Genomic DNA, 19,465 nt, shown 5'->3' on the forward strand with positions numbered 1-19,465 from the left:
ATTTCAGCTACAACTATGGTCTTGTTTAGTCCTTGTTTAGTTCACCCCAAAATCTATTTTTTTTAAAAAAAATTTCGTCATATAAAATTTTACAGCACATACATAAAACATTAAATATATATAAAAAATAATTAATTGTACAGTTTATCTATAATTCGTGAGACGAATTTTTGAGCTAGTTCTGGATTAGCCAATAATTGTTAAATACAAATAAAAGTGCTACAGTTTTCAAGTTTGGTTGGCATCAGTCCCAGCCCTGGAGGCGGGCAAGCAGGGCGGCCGCCCTGGCCCCCCAATTAGACAGGGCCCCACCCCAAGTATGCAAACCATACAATAATTTTTAAGGTATTTATATATTTATATGAATTGTTGCATATGAATATTGCTTTTGCATATAGAGTTAAGTATTTATGAGTATATATATACAAGTACTATTCTACATCTTCGAACTGTTGTACTGAACAAAATTTAGTATCGTTCAGTATTTGCGTTTCGGTGTTGTTTAGTTTTCTGTGACCTCGGTGTAGTACTGAATGATATTCAACGTTGTTCAATACTATTCAACATTTTTTCTGCTTAGTTTTGGCTTATGATGTAGAATATTAGACCCTATTTGATTCCTCCTGCTAAATTTTAGCCAGCCAAAACTATTTTGGCTACTCTTTTTTAGTCAGTGTGTTTGGAAGTTTAGCTACTAAAGTGACTAAAATTTAGCAAGGGGAACCAATCAGGCCCTATTCTAGAATAACAACAAGTACAGCCTTGTTAGTTTCTAATTTTTTTTTAAGATTTCTCGCCACATCGAATTTTTTAGACGCATGCATGGAGTATTAAATATAGATAAAAGAAATAACTAATTTCACAGTGCGAGACGATTTTTTTGAGCTTAGTTAGTCTATAATTGGACAATAATTGCCAAATATAAACAAAAGTGCTACGGTAGCTAAAACTAAAATTTTTTCCTAAGGCCTTGTTTAGTTTCTAGATTTGTTTGGTTTTAGGTACTGAAGCACTTTCATTTTTATTTGACAATTATTGTCCAATCATAGACTAACTACGCTCAAAAATTTATTTTATGATTTATAGACAAACTGTGTAATTAGTTTTGGTTTTAACTACATTTAGTGCTTTTATGCATCTGCTGTAAGATTCGATATGACAGAAAATCTTAAAAAAAAAGTTTTTGGGAGAACTAAATAATATATAAAGGCCCTGGATTTTTTGTTTCGCCCCGGGCCTTAAAAAACTCAAGGGCGGCACTGGTTGGCGTTCACGTGCAGCCAGGCCACAAAGAAAAGACGATGTTTGGTTGTACTCGTTCACATGTATTCATCCGCGCGCTTGCGTGCCGTTGCCATCTGCATCGAGAGCGAGCCAAGCTCACGAGAAAACTGCTGGGAACCAGGCCGCGCCGCCGTTCGTTTTGCACCCAGACGCTGGGGACAACCAAACACCCGTAAACTGCACAAGACCTGCCAGGCCAGGCCAAATCCATTCGATGGCTTTTCTCAAGATTAACATCAAATATTATGGCTACAAGTGTTTTATAGCATGATATTTTTTCCATGGGCGTGTGGCAATAGTTGAACGAGTGTTTTTTTTTAAAAAAAAAAAAATTGGAGCAAGATAGTTGAACGAGGTAGAATGGATTTTTTTGTTGCCCCTTGGAGCCATGTCTATGCGGCTATGCCGGGCCGGCACAAATGGGCCGGGGAGAGTAGCGGCAGACAGCCCACGGCTTCATTCCCTAGATAATAATACTGTAATAGTAATGCAAACACATGATAACACAGCAATAAAACGATGACAGCCGGGAATGAGTGCCACAACGACATAGCTAACACAGCATGAGTGTTTGGAGTCTTGGCACATGTTCAAGGATTACACCAACCAAGGTCAAAGGTGCTGGTACTAGTTCGGGGAACAACAGTCTGAGGTCATCATCATCATCTACATACATAACCTTCGAGTCTTCTTTGCACCTAAAGTCTCGCCATCTCAAACCTGTTCTTCTCGTCCTGGAAAAAAAGAAGTCCTGAATGTCAGCAGCACATAGGGATCATCAGGCTCCAAACATGCTCAGCACTAAAAAATAATGATATTACAAATGCTTTCCTAAAAAAAATAGTAACTGTATACAGATGCGGGGAAAAGGGGACCTGTACATCTGAATTCTGTTATTTTTATGATTTATATACACAAAATTCCACTAGTGGTCATGCTAATCAAAAGCTTCAGATCTCCTCAGTTCTGGTGGCTCGGATCAGATGCTTTCTTTCCTTAGCATTACAAACTTAGCAAAAGATGCATCAAGAACAGCATGGCAAATAATTGGCATGCAACTCTATAGCTTTCTCGTCTTAACTATTTCAATGTAAATATGTGGTTGCCAAATGTTTCAACACCAACTGCTCCCAGGACATTGGTGCTGCTTCAGACATCTAGTTAACTCCTAGTCCTTGTAGCAACAGATGGATATTAAAGCCTGAACAATATTTGGGAACTATATATGATTTTATTATTTGTCTTTTTCCACACTTCCCCAACCAAAAGAGTTACTGCATAGAAGAGAAACTGATATGGAAATGTGATCTATACATAAGCATTTGAATTATAACATTTCTTGAATTATTCAGAGATTTCCACTAGTGATCCAGGTTGTATATGCCATTTGTGAAAAACTGCTTAGGAGTGTGCCTAACAGGAACACCATCACTTTGTTAATGTTGTGAAGAGTAAAGGCACACTCAGCTACCCATTCAAATTTTCAATGGTTGTTGCTCAAGTGCTTTGTTTAAGTAAGTATAAAGTTAAAAACACAAACTCCATCAGAGACCCATCAAGAACAGAACAACAGATAATTGACATGTCACACTACAATCTACAGTCCCAAAATGCATGTGGCTTTGTTGCTCTATTTGAGACATCAAAAATTTTGAAAAGCCACCTAAAAAAATTTGTCCAAAAAAAACATATATAATTCAAATTGTCTTCCCAAATACTTCAACATGAAAATCAGCACTAAAATTATAGCATATGCTTAACACAAATTATTCTTAAATGCACTTCCCACTCTGCCATACCCATGTGATTCAGTGCAAAATAGAACTTTTTCATAGAAAGCAAAATAGCATTGTTGAAGTCATGCCATGTAACCCAGAAGGAAAAAAAAAAAACACAGAACTCATACTAAAAACCACAGGATGACGAATTTCCTAGTGTTCTGAAGATTAACTTAAGTACTTAACGAGTTGTACATGGTTAGCAGGAAAAAGCAAAGGTAATGAGATTCCTTTGGAAAGGGAAAAAATCATAATGACCTTAAAGGAATAACAAGAGTTTGAAGGTAGAATGAGTATGCAAATTCTTTGGAAGTTAGGCACTTGGCGGCTTGGTGTATCTATGGATGATCCCTAGTTCATGCTTGGCATTTTTTTTAATATCATAAAACCATAAAAGGGGTGTTCCATGGTACTCAGTAGCAGTATATCCAAGGGGTTGGACTATGCAGTCACAATTCAAGGTATTGTATAGCCAAAAATCTTTATTTAGAAAACCTAGTAAAGATTTTATAACACTGAACATTTATAGCATGTAAACAATCCGGATGTCCTATATGGCTATATCCCATGGCATCGCTGCTTCAAAGAGAATAAAAGATTGTAACGTTGTTTTCTAAATTTGCTGGGTCAAACAACGACCACACCTAAAAACCAATGATCATCATATCAAAGAACTTTCCATGAAATGTAATATCAACAGAAGCAGAAGGCTCTTTATTTTATACAGTAGAATCAAGTGAAACTGTAAGTTTTCATTTTCCCGTTGCTAATCCAAAGCACAAGGGTGAGTTACAGGAACAATAACCAGGAATTTGGGTGGATATTTCATAAACAGACCTCAAAAGCTTGCTTGAGGTACTCAAGCTCCTTGTCTAGATCATTGACTGCCTGGGAGTAGGCCTGTGTTGGGGAGGACTGGCTGGTAGTATGGATCTGTCCACGCAAGAAAAAATTAGACAGTAGATGAATAAGCCAGTGAAGTGAAACAGAAGAAACAGCACAACATGTACCCTACCCTGACGATGATCTTGTACTGAAGTGGATGAGGGAGCTTATAGCCAGCAAAGAGCACATTTGGGTCTCTGTGCAGCTGCCTGCGAATTTGACAGCCATATGGGCATCATACATTTATATAACAGAAAAGAAGATAACAATAAGATCACCAAGAAAACTATGCTCACATGCGGACAATGTTGCCGATGGTGTGGTCCTCGCGCTCGATAGTGAAAGATGCTGCATTCACGATCTTTGTGTCCCTCTCATATGACACCCTGAAAGGTTAATCATCGGTACCAAAACCAAAACAAAACCTACGAGTAAGTGTGCATCCAGCGAATTTATTTATAAAAGCAAAAGCACAAGCAGGTTAACCATCACAGGATTTGTGGCACTGCTTAAAATTGGTATTACTATTTTCTAGAGAAACCAGAAACCAGGCACACCAAAACAGGCCAGCGCAACAAAGATCAATGATATATACTGAACCGATTTCATGTGGTAAGTATGGGGGGGACTGGGAAAACTTACTTCTTGGTGCCCTCAGGCACGACAAAGCGCTCATAGCGATCTGGGGCATTCATCTCTGATCAAGCCCTCACTCCTGCCTCTTCAGCCACTGCGAGGAGTGTGGTTTCATCACGAAAAAATTCATCGCAACAGTCAGACTTGGCTCCTAAATTCTAAATTAAGAGTTAATAAAAGGAGTCCTAAATTTGTGTCTGTCCAGCATGCGCACCGTTCCCAGCATAGGAACTGAAAAATAAAAACACATTTTAAAGATGGGACCCTTTTCCGTACAGGATACACATCACAGAAGAAATTTTACTTTTTATAACATAGACGGATAAACCTACTAGCATGGGAGGAAGAATAATAGGGTTTAGTTGAACCCAAAACAAAATCGATAAACGAAAAGCAGTTAGTAATCCAACCACGCAGCTAGCGAATCCGGCAGAATGTTGACGGATTGGAGCGAACGAAGAGGAGCATTCGGATTCTAGGGCACCCACCCACCCCACCCAACCAGCAAAATTAGGGATTAGATTTACCAAGAGCAGCTCGGACGAAATCGATCGATCTGGTCCTGGATGCATGGCGTACCTGCAGTGCAGAGGACGAGGGGAAGGGCCAGCCGCAGGGGAACGGAGAAGGGTTCCGACGGTCGTCGTCGGCGGCGACGAAGGTTGCTGCAGCCGCGCGGCTCGCGGGGACAACGGGGGGCAGCACAGTAGGGAGCGAGCCCTACTATGCAGCTCGCCGACCACCAAAAATTTTGGGCGGGTCGCGCATGGGCCGGCCGGCCCGCTCCGTAGCTTGCGCATCACGCTGGCATGCTCCGTGGGCTCGCAAATGGGCCTTCTCGAACTCTCGCTCTCGCTCCGCTCGCTGGGTCTTCCCTTCCACGTGAGGAGAAATATTATTATTATTATTATTATTATATTACTAGGAAAAAATAGTAGAAGCAAAAATAATGTGTAGGAAGAAATTGATTTTTTTACAACAACATAATATTATATATTAAGCAGTCATAATAAAAGGAGGTTCTCAAAAGGGAGACCTTGTTACAATAAGGTCCTCTGGCCGGAAATAAAAATAGCAGCGTCGACTAAGACGAGGAGGTAGACTCTTCTGTCGTCGGAGGTATACGAAGGGGCGGACGCGTGCATCTAGATGGACTGACCGCGCATTGCGACGGTTAAAGGAGGGTCGGTGAAGCATTTAAAGATGACACAATCCGATAACCGAGGGATGATGTTAATGACGTTGCCTTGAATTGAACACAAAAACTAACATGGATTAAAAATGTCATTCACCGTCATTACAATACCACATAAATGGTTAGATGGTTAGTACTATTATGAAACATTACTATTATAATAATAATGTATGAGGCTATGTAAGTCAGGTCGGGCCAAGCAAGCACATCGTGCCAGAATAGCAGTCGAGGCACGACCCTCTCATCACTCATCAGAACAGGCCAGGATGGCCCCGACGAAAAAATAAACAAAAAGAGCGGTGTTTTTTATATGTTTGACTATTCATTTTATTTAATTTTTTTATAAATTATAAAATAAATAAATTATTAGTAAGGTATCTCTAATAATAAAATAAGTCTCAATAAAATATATAATATTTTTATAAAATTTTAAATAAGACGAATAAATAAGATATCTAAAATTCTCGGAGGGAGTATATTCTTCGAAATGCAGCATTCTAGAAGACAGAGGTGGGACCACTGACGGTGATATCGCAACTGTTCAACTAAAAAAAGAAAACTAGGGCCTTGTTTAGATCCAAAAAGTTTTTGGATTTTGACATGTAGTGTTTTTGTTTTTATTTGACAAACATTATCCAATTATGGAGCAACTGGACTTAAAAGATTCGTCTCGTGATTTACAGGTAAACTGTACAATTAGTTATCTTTTTTATCTATATTTAATATTCCATTCATGCGCCGCAAGATTCGATGTGATGGAAATCTTGTAAAGTTTTGGGTTTTTGGGTGCATCTAAGGGCCTGTTTAGATCCCAAATCTTTACATCCTAAAACTTTTGGCTGTAAACTTTACATTAAAATATATGTTTAGATGTTTCCCAAATTTTTTGGTCTGCAAGACACATGACACGGGTCCCAGCAAGTTTACACAGTTTTAAAGCTCCAAAGTCTCAAATTCCAAATCTTTACCGCCAAGTTTTATAAGCCCCTGTTTAGATCCATTTTTCCAAAAAGTACTCATTTCTCCTAAAGTTTTGGTTGTTTGACTGCATGGCCTAAACAAGTCTTAGCTTTCAAGTCTCGACATCATTTAATTTGCTAATTATTTTGCCAATCACTCACAAAGTACCAACAACTAACATACGGCCTCCCCTCCGCCTCCGCCGGCCGGCATGATGGCGTCCGGCGGCGAGCCCCCGGCTACGAAGGTCGTCCTCCTTCTCGTCCCCCACATGGACGCGTCCTTCCACGCCGCGCTGCGCGGGCGCTTCCGCGTCCTCGACTTCTTCGCCTCCTCCGAGCGCTCGCCGCTCCCGGCCTTCCTCGCCGCCGCAGCGGCCGCTCCGGAGCCTCCTCGTGCCGCCATCGTCGTGGGGGCGGGGCTGATCCCCGTGGACGCCGCGTTCCTCGACGCCGTCCCGTCCCTCCGCTGCGTCACGTGCCTGGCGGCGGGCGTTGACTTCATCGACCTGGACGAGTGCGCGCGCCGCGGCGTCGTTGTCGCCAACTCCGGCAGGGTGTTCTCCGCCGACGTCGCCGACCACGCCGTCGGCCTGCTCATCGACGTGCTCCGTCGCGTGTCGGCCGCCGAGCGGTTCGTCCGCCGCGGCCTCTGGCGCGTGCAGGGGGACGGCTACCCGCTCGGCTCCAAGATCGGTGGCCGGCGTGTCGGCATCGTCGGCTTGGGGAACATCGGCTCACAAATCGCGAAGAGACTCCAAGCTCTCGGCTGCACCGTCTTCTACAACTCGAGAACGCGCAAGGATTCCGTCCCTTACAGATACTTCACCAGCGTTCACGACCTCGCGGCGGAATCCGACGTGCTCGTCGTCGCGTGCGCGCTGAACAAGGCGACGCGGCACATCGTCGGCAAGGACGTTCTGGAGGCGCTAGGAAAAGACGGGGTCATCGTGAACATCAGCCGCGGCGCGAACGTCGACCAGGCGGAGCTGGTCAGGGCGCTGCAGGAGGGTAGGATCGCCGGCGCCGGCCTCGATGTCTTCGAGAACGAGCCCGGAGCGCCCGGCGAGCTCTTTTCCATGGACAATGTCGTGATGACACCTCATGTGGCTGTTTTCACGGCGGAATCCATGTCCGACCTCCGAGACCACACCATTGCTAACCTTGAAGCCTTCTTCTCCGGTGAGCCGTTGCTTACGCCGGTGCTTCCCCACTCACCGGTAATGTAGCAAGTCATGGTGTTTCGCTGCCATTTACATTACGTGATTGAAACTGAAGCCAGCGGATTTTTTAGCTCTGTTTTGTAACTTGGCACTGTTTAAACTTCTCATAATGGATTTGTGGTCTCTGGATTGTTGCTTAGCTTGGACACCATGAAAAGTCCATCACTGCAACATAAACAAGCAACCTGCAACATCTGAACTCTGTTTTCAGCAACACTGTAACATCAGTAAGACAGTAATCTGCATCTGTTTCTGAAGATTCAAGCAAACATCACAACAACCTATTCAAATCATTCAGAATGTACTGTTGACTGATTTGTTGTGAGATTCGACTGATAAGCTCAAACGAACAAGGCGACAATTTTGACCTCTAAATTTATAACTTGACCCCGCGAAAAGTCTAACACCATAACATAAACAAGCACACATCTGAATTTTGTTTTCAGCAACACTTCAAACTTGTGGGAGAAGAGTAATCTGCGTCCAAATCAAATATATTTCTCAAACTTTTGTTTAAGTGGGAATATCTTTCTCAAACATTTTTTATTGGGATGAACCTTTTCATTGTACAGCTTGGGCTTTGTGCTTACGAAGAGGACTTTTTCATTGTACAGCTTGGGCTTGGCTTCGTAAGTTGAAGAGAATACTTTCTTATGTAATGTAAGCACATTTTCCTCATGAAATAAAACATTTTTCATTGAACAAAATATTTTTAGTTATTACATGGGAATATTCATAGGCAATAAAAATTTAATAATCGCTATTGTGTTTTTTTTCCTACTGGGCCGTTTGTGGGCTGCGTGCACAGTCTACTCAGATTTGGAGGAGCAGAGCACGGTCATATTCGTTCTTTTAAGGCCTTGTTCATTTCCGAATTTTTTTTGTTTTGGGTACGATAGCACTTTCATTTTTATTTAATAATTATTGTCCAATTATAAACTAATTAAACTCAAAAGATTTATCTCGTGACTGTGCAATTAGTTTTTGTTTTTGTCTCTATTTAGTGTTTCATGCATATGCCGCAAGATTTGATGTGACGAGTAATTTTGAAACGGGATTTCTATTCATCTATCGGTTGTTGTTTTGTCTATTAATCAATCAGTTTTCTACGGCTGTGATTTTGTTGTCATTCGTGCTATCTTCAATAGCTTTCTTTCTTGTTGGGCCGTTTCAGTTTCGTGTTAGGCTGTGTATCAGCAGTAGCGGGCCGTGCAGCTGCAGCCGCGACCCGCCGTGTCCGCGCCGAGCGCCACGCTAAGCAGCTGCTGCCTTTCCGCCTCGTCCCGAGCCTCCTCGTCCGTTGGTGCTGCTCGTGACCAACGATCATGGGACAGTATTGGATATGTTTCCCTACAAAATAGAACTGTAAATTTGTACTGTCTTTTTTTTTTGAATAGTGCTCGTATGCAGATATGCAGTGTGAAAATGTGCCATGAACATATTATGACTATATAGGGAAAAAAATTATTGGATCCTGATAAATAAGTATAGTACTGCTTGAGCACGTTGCCATTTGTAAAGGAAATGAGAATTCAGTAATCTGTTTCAGTATCTGGTTCATTTGTCAGTTGTTCATTTATAGAAGTTGTCCTTTTATTCAGTTTCAGTTATTTTTTTAAGTGTTAGTGGTTCAATATTTATGTTATTTAGAAAGTTTGCTTTATCGGAGTTAAATAACTTGTTACCTAGTACCATTGCCATTTATTTTTTGAGTGTAATCTTTTGTGTTATCTTTTAAATTTGTGTTGTAGATTTTAGTGGGGTGGTTCCATTAACTTGTAGTTTATTTTATTTACAGGGCAAGTTTTTGGTAATCTGATTCCATTCGTTACTAGTTTTGTCAACGGTTGAGTTTCAAAAGTTGTTTTTTTTGTTTAGTCAAGTTATTTGTTCAATTTACTTCAATGAGTTTTAAGATTTAGTGTTTCATTTTATTTTTCATTTTCACTTTTATTTTTATTTTTGATGGGGAGCAGAGGTTTAGCTCTGGGAAGAATCCAATGCCCAACTTATGTAGTTGCCAAGGCAAGAGCTGCAACCCCTCTGCTCCTTCTATTCCCTCCTCTTCTCTCATCTACTAGAGGAAGACGAAGATGTTGTATTCTTCTATGTTTTATTTTCTTCATCCGAGGTGTTTTTTTTTTATAAAAAAATTAAGAACATGGAACGTCTTTGTAGAAAAGATTAAGACAAGACTTGCCCCAATGAATCCAATTCATCCTCTAAGTAGAAAAGAAGTTGAGAAGGATAGCATTGATGCTATCAGCAAGGTTTTTTCTCTCTCCTTGTTTCTATTGGTCAGTTCAACCTAATTTAATCTTTTTAAAGTTCTATGGATTATCCTAGTTGTTCGGACTTTGAGAAAATTGATTTCACTTTGAATGGTTTGATAATTTATTTGGCTTCACATTGTGTTCATTTTTTAAAAAATATAGGTTATTCAAAATAACCCCATATATGCACCTGGGAAACATGCTAACAAAAATCTTGGTGGTTTGAATTTTGCTAAATCATTTGTAAGGGTAAGTATAATTTTTAATTTGTTTTGCTTTCAACTATTCTTAATCCTTAAAAGTTTTGTCTTAGTTTTTTTGTTTCATCATTTTTTTCTTGGCGGTCAGGTTGATTTTTTATGTTCCACATGAGGATGTGAGGTGTCTCTTTCCTTTCTCTCAAGTGAATGAATCACATCTTGTGGAGATAGGTAGTAGGATGTGATCCACTCATTGTTTGAGATCTGGTTGTTAGCGGTTTTAGTTTTTCAATCACATTTTTTTATTGTACTTGGTTGGTTAATTTCTGGTTGTTTTATTGTCCCATATCTTCTAGATTTTATATCAGTTTGACTTGTGACGTGTTAGTCTTTGGTTGGTTGAAAATCTGGTTGATTTAATAAAACAAAATCAACTGAAAGTTGTGTAGTCACTCCCGGTTGTTTCTTTCCTGTATATTGTACTGTATCTCATCCGATACAATTGCAATATCTAATGAAACTAATTTAATACTATAAATCTTGATAGTTTTTTCATAAATCCGATCAAAGTTCAAACTCTAAAAATCTGTTTATTTAGAAAGGGAGTAATCTACATCATTGCAAAGATGAGAGATTCCCTTTGCAGCGTTGCAACAAAGTGTGGAAGAAGCAATTGTAAGAGTTAAGCCTCGCTGGTGAAGGGTCGAGGTGACGGATTAGAGAGGGGTAAATAGTTCTTTTTAAAATTTATTACGTCGGCTAACCGAAACAAATGCGAAATTAACACTATCGGTCTAGCCAAGACTACACCCCTCTATCTAAGTTCTCTAGCATCTTGAAAAGATCCTAAACAAGCAAGCAATGTGCTACCTTAGCAAGAGCTCACCTAACTAATTCTAGGAGAAAGGTCACACAAGCTTATGCCACTAGTACTTTGCAAACCGATGGAGCTCCTACACAAACTAGTAAAGCAAAGTACACAAAGCCTAAGCTCACTAGCAAACTCAATAACAAGGCAACTAATGCCAAATTAGAGAGCGTAACTTACTTAGCTACACAAACTAAGCAATGTGACTAACAAGGTTACACAAACCAAATTAGTCACGCAAGGAAACTACCTCTAGCAACACAAGCAAGAAGATAACTAGCAAGATACACAAGCTAACTAATTACAAGAGCAACTACACAAGCACAAGTATATGAATATAAGAACAAGCTTGTGTTAGGGACTTGCAAACCAACGGGAAGAACAATGTTGACACGATGATTTTCTACTGAGGTTCACTTGGTTGCCACCAAACTACGTCCCTGTTGAGACAAGCTCCATGGTTGCCGCCGTTCCTCTTGCTAGTGGTGACCCGCAAGTCACACTCTCCCACGTGGAGTGCTTACCACAAGCTCTAGCACTTGACCTGGCCGAACCACTTGTCGCTCTTCACGTCTCGCTCAACTAGAGTTTCTCTTCGCAATCCCCACGGGGTGAGCATCGTACCCCTCACAATCTCTTCTCCGGAGCACCGCACAATCTCCTTGCGTGCTTCGACGGAGTCACAAGCCACCAAGCCATCTAGGAGGTGGCAACCTACAAGAGTAACAAGCACCACCGGCTTGCAACACGAACACCTAGTGCCACTCGATGCAATCTCTCAATGCAACGCACTAGAATCGCTCACTCACACAATCGGATGATCACTATCAAGCATATGTGAGTTAGAGGATTCACTAGCACTCTCCAAGCATGGACACTAAGTCCCAAGGGTGCTCAACACCAGCCAAGGCCGGCCACCACTTCTATTTATAGCCCCAAGGGCTAAACTAGTCGTTACCCCTTTACTGGGCAAAAGTTGAGGGCACCGGACTCACTGCAGGGAGCCACCGGGCGCTCAACCCCCAGCGTCCGGTGCTCAGGCGTCAGCCACGTGTCACTAGCTGTTTGAACTTGACCGTTGCCGCCAACGGCTACCACACGCGCGCGCCTGCACCAGCCACATTGGACGCTCTGCTGCTTCACACCGGACACGTTCGGTGCACACCGAACTCGTGCGCAGAGAGCACCGCAAACCCACAGGGTCACCGGACGTGAGCCACCATACGCACCCTGACCGTCCGGTGCTCTTTAGTCAGAAACACCTCGCATGCACTTGCTGACGTCACCTCACATCGGACGCGCAAACAGTATCCTGCCCGCGTTCGGTGCCAGCGTCCGGTGTGCTCAGCTCACACACGCCAAAGTCAGTCACCTCACCGGACGCACAGAGGCAGCGTCCGGTGCTACCAACACCTGCGTCCGGTGAGTGTTTCTCCCGCGACTTCTCCAAACTTCCCACCGGCACAATAAAAAATATACACTTAATTTTCTCAAAAGCGCCGAAAATATAACTTTGCAAGCTCGGCGGGAGGGAGAGAGGAACCCACACCACTCTCAACCCTAGGAACTCCACCTCCTTTGTAAAGTGTGCCCACACCAACTAGTGTACACCACCAAAGTGCAAGTGTGTTAGCATTTTCATAAACATTTTTCCAAAGGAGTTAGCCTCTCAAACTTGCCACGCCACTTGATCCTAACATGTATGCAAAGTTAGGTCGCTCAAGTGGCACTAGATGACTGATATGCAAACAAGTTTTCCCCTCTTGATAGTACGGCCATCTATCCTAAATTCAGTCATAAACTTCTCTACGCACCTATGACCGGTGAAATGGAAATGCCCTAGGTTATACCTTTGCCTTGCGCTTTCCATTCCATCTCCTCCGATGTTGATGCAACACATGCACCAACCAATCACCAAATGATATGATCCACTTCATATCATCACGTGACCATATTGGTTCATCGATCTTGACCTCACTTGCTCTTCACCGTTGCCTCGGTCCATCGATGCCAAGTCTTGCTCAAGCTTCACCATCACACGTGGTCCCTCGCTTCAAAGCCTCCGACTTGCCCTTCACTCTTGCAACCGGTCCATCAAGCCAAGCCTCATCATGATCTTCTCCACCTTGAGCTCCTCTATCATCATATAATCACCTGTGGACTAATCTCTTGTGTATCTCACATAAACACTATTAGTCTACCTAAGTTGTCACTCAATTACCAAAACCAAACAAGAACCTTTCAGTTGGGTAGGGCGCTCTTCCAAGGGCTTCTCCGGATGAGCCAAAGTCATTTGTGGCTCTTACAAAATGGCACCGAGATATCTTTTCCACTCAAAAATAGCTTCAAACGACTTCTCCTACTAAACCGTTTGGTAGGACTCCTCCGCAGAAGCTAGAGCTAAAGTCAAAGAGGAGCCTAACCAAACAAGTCCTTAATACCAGCTTTGTTAGAGGAACATGATGAAGATGGATTGTGACTAGATATTGATGCTTATACTTGCTTAATGCACCATATTCTACGTTAAGGCCTAAGTAGGCACCTGCTGTATCACCATTGCTAGATTTGTATGCTTTACTTCTTCCATTTTAAATTTATGATCGGGCAATATTTGAAGCATCTTCAACAATACTACTCAAAACAGCCCTTCAACTTTCACGATGCCTATTTTCAGCTATTGTCTCCAATAACAACCCTCAATTTAGGGCCCCCAAATTCATCATAATAGACACTACCATGTGGAACCCACTCGTCATTCTCTATTCTTCCTTTTTCTTTGCTCTATCAACTGAGCTTGCCTACCTCGCTTCATGGGAAATTGTGCGCCATAATCCACCACAAGGACGAGGGTCGACGAGGAGGCAATGTCTGGTGAGGGCTGGCACGGTGGCAACACCCTGGGAGGATGAGAAGGTATTGCCACCTCGGGGCAGCGCCGAGGGAGGGACCGTGTGTGGTTTAGCGGGCATGGAGATATTATCTTCCTTGGGATGGCTGAATCCAACCTCAATGGACTTGGAGAATGGGGTTAGCGGTAGTGGTGGTGTCACAGCAAGGGGGGCATCTCACTGGGTGGAGAAGGGCTAGTGACAGCTATGAAGGCATGGCCGAGCTCAGCGCAACCGGATCCAAGGAGGGAGGGATGAAGCGAGCACGAGAGTTAGCGGGAAGGGAGAAACCATCAAACTAATTTTTAGGTGCTCTCTTTTTATTGAGAAGCAAATAGTGCGAAGAAGAAATTGGAGAGTAACAAAAGTAGGGGTATTAAAATGTCACCTGTTTATGTGAAACTTTTTGATCTACTGCCTAAAAATAGAGTAGGGATCCTGTTTACATAGCTAGTCTGCTGAAATTGTTCTTAAATGATACTTTAAGGACAAGGGGGGATAGTTGGGGCCACCTCAAATAGAAGTACTCCCTCCGTCCTAGTATATAAGGCGTAACCACTTTTTACTCATGTCCCATAATATAAGGCATGCTCTTTCACAGACATTAAATATGTTTTTGATCTTTGAACCAGAGGTGGTTACGCCTTATATACTGGAACAGAGGGAGTAACCATGATGATAGTAGATGTGTGGGAGCTCTCGGAAGCCATGGAGACAGTAGAGAGGGGAATGAGAAGCAAATGAGGTGACTTTTTTTTGTTTGCATACGAAAACAATTTATACAATCTTAGCATTTCTAAATGCTAGACACTACACAGCTTGCAACATGACACTTATTTTTTGTACGTTCCTTGGATTGCCAATATATCCTTTGCCTCTAAAAAAAACACTATCTAAAATAAAAAAAATTACCAGTTTGCAACATGCTACTTATGTTTTGTACTATGGAGTAGTATTGATTAACCAGTAATAACCAGTAGTGGCCGAGCCACGACCCCTGACCGTGATGCAATCGGAGTATCTGACGGCGTCACCGGCTGACGGGGGCCACATAGCAGAGACACACACAACACACAGACTGACAGACACAGTTCCGTTGGATTCTCTCTCTTGTCTCGCCTCCCACTCCCCAATCCTCCTCTGCTTCCAACCTGCCTCGCCTCCTCCGCTCCGCTTCGCCGCCGATCAGCCACGCCGCCGCCTGCCCGCCTCCCTAGGTGAGCACCACCATCTGGAATCTACTCCTGCTGACGGGTACCTCCCATTCCATTCCCCCCGCCTGCAATCGAACCGACGGGCTCGGCTCGCCTGACCCGCCGCGGGCGCTCCCTCCGTCGTTCAAATCGACCCCACCCCCGCGGCGCGCGCCTCGGGTCCCCGCCTCCGCGGATCTCCGGTGAGTCCTCTGTCACCCGCCACCATCCGTGACCCTGCGTCGCCCGTGACAGCGTGCTTGGTGCTACGGACGGTGAAATCGTCTGTGGTCGTGAGCGGACCCTAAGTCCCCCCACCCGCTCGTGATTTGTCTCTGTTGCTGTGGCTGTGAATGGGGATTGAGATGTTCTGTTGATTTGTAGGGTCATAATAGCCCTCTTGTTGAATTGAATGCAACGGACTTGCTGTATTTGGATTGGTTACGGACTGTCTCTACCCCCCTCAGGAGTTATAGTTAGGTTCAGAATTGGGAAGCAATAAAAGGAAATGTTTACTCTTCTCTTGTTTATATTGCCATTTACTGCTGGTGCTGTGGTCAGGAGGCTCTAAAATAAACTTCATCTGTGTATTGCTAGTTTAAATGACGCTGGCTTGTGATGCCATCTTTTCAAAATCACTTTAACTTCACTTTTATGCTTCTTAGTTTCTTAGTTGTAGTGCCGTTAGGTCAATAGAAATGGGTGAAATCTCAGCACTTATTTTCCAGCTTTTGGGAAATTCGTTATCTCCTGCAATGTCATTCCATAGTCCATACGAATGTTCGCATTTATTCAAACCTTTACATTGTTTGCATGACTGTGTCCTGCAATCATAGACTGAGTTTTAATGCATGCGCTCATTTGTGATTTGAGAAAAAAAAGCAATCAAACTAGTTGCATTATGTGTAAATGGCCTCAGCTTTAGGTATGCTGTCACTTAGAGCTTTTTACTATTTTAGCACAATTTTTGAAACAGTTTTAGGTTCACAACAGGGAAGTCATCAACTCTCTTACGCTATTTATCTTGCCTTTTATTTTACTGCTAATCCTGTGGTCCCTGGCCAGCTGTTAAACCATGTCAATTTCGATTTCACTTTTCAATCATCAGAGTATATTTTGGTTCTTGTGTTTTACTTTGTATTTGATTCATGTTCTCGATGCAGCATACACATTTAGGTAGCAGCTGTTTTGTGTGGATATGAAATGAGACCTGAATGGTTTGAATAAAGAAAACACAGTTAGGAGTCCTGCGCTGATTTCTTTGCAATTTACAGTGAAGCAAATTCATTTATGCTTGATTTGAAAAAAAGAAATATTTACTTTGCTATGTTTCTTGTTCTTATAAGCAAACAATGCCCATGGGAAGGGAGGGACTTGGACTAGTGTTATTGTAACCTGTAATAAGGGTAATCATGAAAGGACCCCAAATTTTACAGAATGGTGTTTTGATCTAAGAGTCAAGAAAGAATGCTAACCACTCAGTTTGGCATAATGGCTGTTACGAATCTTGCACAGTTAACTGCTTTAAACTGACAAAGATGTTCATTTCATATCATTTTAGCTGGTTAGTTTTTGCTCAATTGAATCTTTGTTCTCTTATTTTTTATGCTAAAACTGCCAGATTAGTAGTTTTCTTTGTCTCTTTCTATCAAACTAAAAACAAGCTATATGATCAAAGATAAAAAGGAGCATGTTAACTAGATTATTTCTGGGTAGTTTTGTGTCTTTTGGTCCCTGGTTGCTCACTAAAAAAAAAGGTATTTTAACATCTGACTCTGTGCATTTTATATTTGGTTGGAATTTGTAAATTTTGATTAGAACAGCATAGTAGGAAACAGAGTCAGAGACTGTTTCAAAGGCAAGTGCAGTGGAGGAGGTCTTGAATTGTTCTGTTTTTCATCTCGCTTTTAAAGTGTTCAACTAAATGCATTGCTAAGAAAATAGTACACTGACATATGAAAACAAAGATGTGTGTAAGAACAAGTAGTATGGCTCCTTTTACTAGCTCTGTTTTCCATTATTTCAATTCACCAATATTTTTTGAGTCCCCTGTCAGTCTTAATGATGGTGATCTTCTTACTCCCTCCACTTACCTGCTTATGCATTGCAGGTTTAATTATGGTTAATAAACGTGTGTATTAATGTACTGGAGGAGCCTGGCCTTCTAGTGACAAGCAAGTAGCATTATTGGTGAAGAAAACAGCAACAGCTGAGTTACCAAAGAAAGGCAAAAACTGTAAATGTCTCAAGGAACTTCTCTGTTGCCAAAAGATAAAGGACCTACCACAGAACCTGGAAAGGCTATCGGCATCAAACGGCTGCAGACTGATACTCCCTCAGGTCCTGCATATCATAATGTTTATGTACGAAGGAAAGTAGAATCTGAGCATAGTAAAGCGAACCCTTCTCAGGAGTTGAAAGGTAATGGAAAAGACAAAGCAAAAGAGCTGGAGGCATGCCAAGATGTTCAGCATGAGGAGGCCAATAAGCCCCAAGTGGCATCTCCTATTGCTGAACCTGTAGAACTTGTATCTGCCAAATCTCCTGAAAAATCAAATGCGGAAATTGTGCTGGAGAAAACTGAGCCACCAGTTCCTTCCAGCACTGGCATTCAAGAGGAGGTGAAACAGCCAAGCATAGAATACTGGAATGAGAGATTTAATCGGTTACAGACATATTTGGAGAACTGTGATAATTCAACCCAGGAGGGTTATTTGCGAAGTAAGAAGTTTTTTTAACACCACTAATAATTCGTAGGTTTCCCCCCTCGCAGAATACTGATTCCCTCAGTTAATTTCAGAGCTTAGGTCCCTTTCGGCTGCTGGGCGAAACATGCATGCAATTGAGCTGGAGAAAAGGGCAATACATCTCTTAGTGGAGGAAGGTGATAATATTACTGTTATTCTTGCTTCCTTACCATATTGAAGGTTATGTTTGTTTCATTTGGACTGTCTTGTCGCGCAGCATTTGTATGCAATACCACCTCAATAGGCTTCCCCTGTACTAACCCTTATCCTGTATGTGGTGCCTCATGCATCCCCATCCTATATATATACTTCATGATCTTCATCCATTGAAGTATGTTCTTTACACTACGCTCCTGGCCTCCCTCCACTTATCATTTGCTGTTGCCTTGCCTGCACCTTGAGAAAATTCAGAGCTTAAGCACAAAGTGTTGCATTGTATCCATGATCCCACATGTATCCAAGATTGAATAATGCCTTGTATCCTGTCTAAGCCGTTCTGTCTATGGTATCTTGCAACCACAAACGGTACTTGTATTTATAGACATCCATGTTTACACTTCATCTGTCACCTAAATAAATAAATAAACAAACGATTAACCGTTATGATTTTGGTAGTTTGGTTTGACATCTTTGCAATATACTGACAATTTACTTTAGCACAACCTAGTTCATGTTTTCATTATGAAAACAGTATATTTGATTTTGTAGGGAAAGAGCTGCAGCGAATGAAGTCTCTGAATGTTCTGGGGAAGGTTTCCCCAAATGCTCATCGAAGCTGACACCTTTGCAGCGATAGTCTCTAATGTGATGACAGTGTAACAGCTTAGAGCTGTATGTATGCTCAAATACATTGCAGAAGCATGTTGTGCCTGTGTAACACCTTTTCTTGATTTTCCTTTTTTTTATCTATTCCATTCCCTGCCCTTTTGATGTAATTTTGTTGTAATGCTATGTAATTAGCCGTACAGATAAACCTGCCATGTTTAATCCTAAACCTGACTTTTTTTGTTTGTTCCTTTGTCATGTGATTGTGATTTATTTATGTGACACAATGAGAGGTACAGTTGTTCATAGTTTTGCACGCTTGTGGAATAAAAAGATTATTTATGCTTGATGTCCAACTTTTGGCCCATCGGGATGAGCCCCTAATGGGCTAAAATATGGGCTTTGCACTTGGGTCAGAGTGGCTTCTTAACTAAAGGCCCATTCAGCTCTAATTCACTCATGCTCATGAAAAAAAGACATCGTTTGCATATTTGATGATGATTGATTGTTTACAATTTGCAGGTTTCCATTTTTAAAACACGCATAACGTGTTTCCATTTTTATAAAGTGA

At 42.0% G+C, this 19,465-nt stretch overlaps 3 protein-coding genes across 3 annotated transcripts; 2 read left to right on the plus strand and 1 right to left on the minus strand.

The window, feature by feature from the left end:
- LOC8080291 (DNA-directed RNA polymerases II, IV and V subunit 11) lies at positions 1,764 to 5,351 on the minus strand. Its single transcript, XM_002447412.2, has 6 exons — positions 5,163 to 5,351; positions 4,590 to 4,677; positions 4,244 to 4,333; positions 4,078 to 4,156; positions 3,900 to 3,995; positions 1,764 to 2,018 (listed from the first exon to the last, which is right to left on the minus strand). Exons 2-6 carry the CDS (start codon positions 4,640 to 4,642, stop codon positions 1,983 to 1,985), a joined length of 354 nt encoding a protein of 117 aa, XP_002447457.1. The 5' UTR covers positions 4,643 to 4,677; positions 5,163 to 5,351; the 3' UTR covers positions 1,764 to 1,982.
- LOC8080292 (glyoxylate/hydroxypyruvate reductase HPR3) lies at positions 6,886 to 8,217 on the plus strand. Its single transcript, XM_002446027.2, has one exon. It carries the CDS (start codon positions 6,950 to 6,952, stop codon positions 7,964 to 7,966), a length of 1,017 nt encoding a protein of 338 aa, XP_002446072.1. The 5' UTR covers positions 6,886 to 6,949; the 3' UTR covers positions 7,967 to 8,217.
- On the plus strand, positions 15,278 to 19,144 carry LOC8065994. Its single transcript, XM_002446028.2, has 4 exons — positions 15,278 to 15,585; positions 17,493 to 18,103; positions 18,183 to 18,266; positions 18,838 to 19,144. The coding sequence occupies exons 2-4, from the start codon at positions 17,623 to 17,625 to the stop codon at positions 18,906 to 18,908; spliced, it is 636 nt and encodes a 211-aa protein (XP_002446073.1). The 5' UTR covers positions 15,278 to 15,585; positions 17,493 to 17,622; the 3' UTR covers positions 18,909 to 19,144.

The sequence above is a fragment of the Sorghum bicolor genome, chromosome 6 (assembly GCF_000003195.3).
Source record: "Sorghum bicolor cultivar BTx623 chromosome 6, Sorghum_bicolor_NCBIv3, whole genome shotgun sequence".
Classification (NCBI taxonomy): Eukaryota; Viridiplantae; Streptophyta; class Magnoliopsida; order Poales; family Poaceae; genus Sorghum; species Sorghum bicolor.

Bases quoted from the DNA above. Each gene is read 5' to 3' on its own strand.
- LOC8080291 (XM_002447412.2), bottom strand. From the start codon at position 4,642: ATGAATGCCCCAGATCGCTATGAGCGCTTTGTCGTGCCTGAGGGCACC. The intron at 4,334-4,589 runs GTAAGTTTTCCC...TTAACCTTTCAG, and splicing joins GTGCCTGAGGGCACCAAGAA to GGTGTCATATGAGAGGGACA. The intron at 2,019-3,899 runs GTCTGTTTATGA...CTTTTTTTCCAG, and splicing joins ACCTCAAGCAAGCTTTTGAG to GACGAGAAGAACAGGTTTGA.
- LOC8080292 (XM_002446027.2), top strand. From the start codon at position 6,950: ATGATGGCGTCCGGCGGCGAGCCCCCGGCTACGAAGGTCGTCCTCCTT.
- LOC8065994 (XM_002446028.2), top strand. From the start codon at position 17,623: ATGTCTCAAGGAACTTCTCTGTTGCCAAAAGATAAAGGACCTACCACA. The intron at 18,104-18,182 runs GTAAGAAGTTTT...AGTTAATTTCAG, and splicing joins CCAGGAGGGTTATTTGCGAA to AGCTTAGGTCCCTTTCGGCT. The intron at 18,267-18,837 runs GTGATAATATTA...TTGATTTTGTAG, and splicing joins ACATCTCTTAGTGGAGGAAG to GGAAAGAGCTGCAGCGAATG.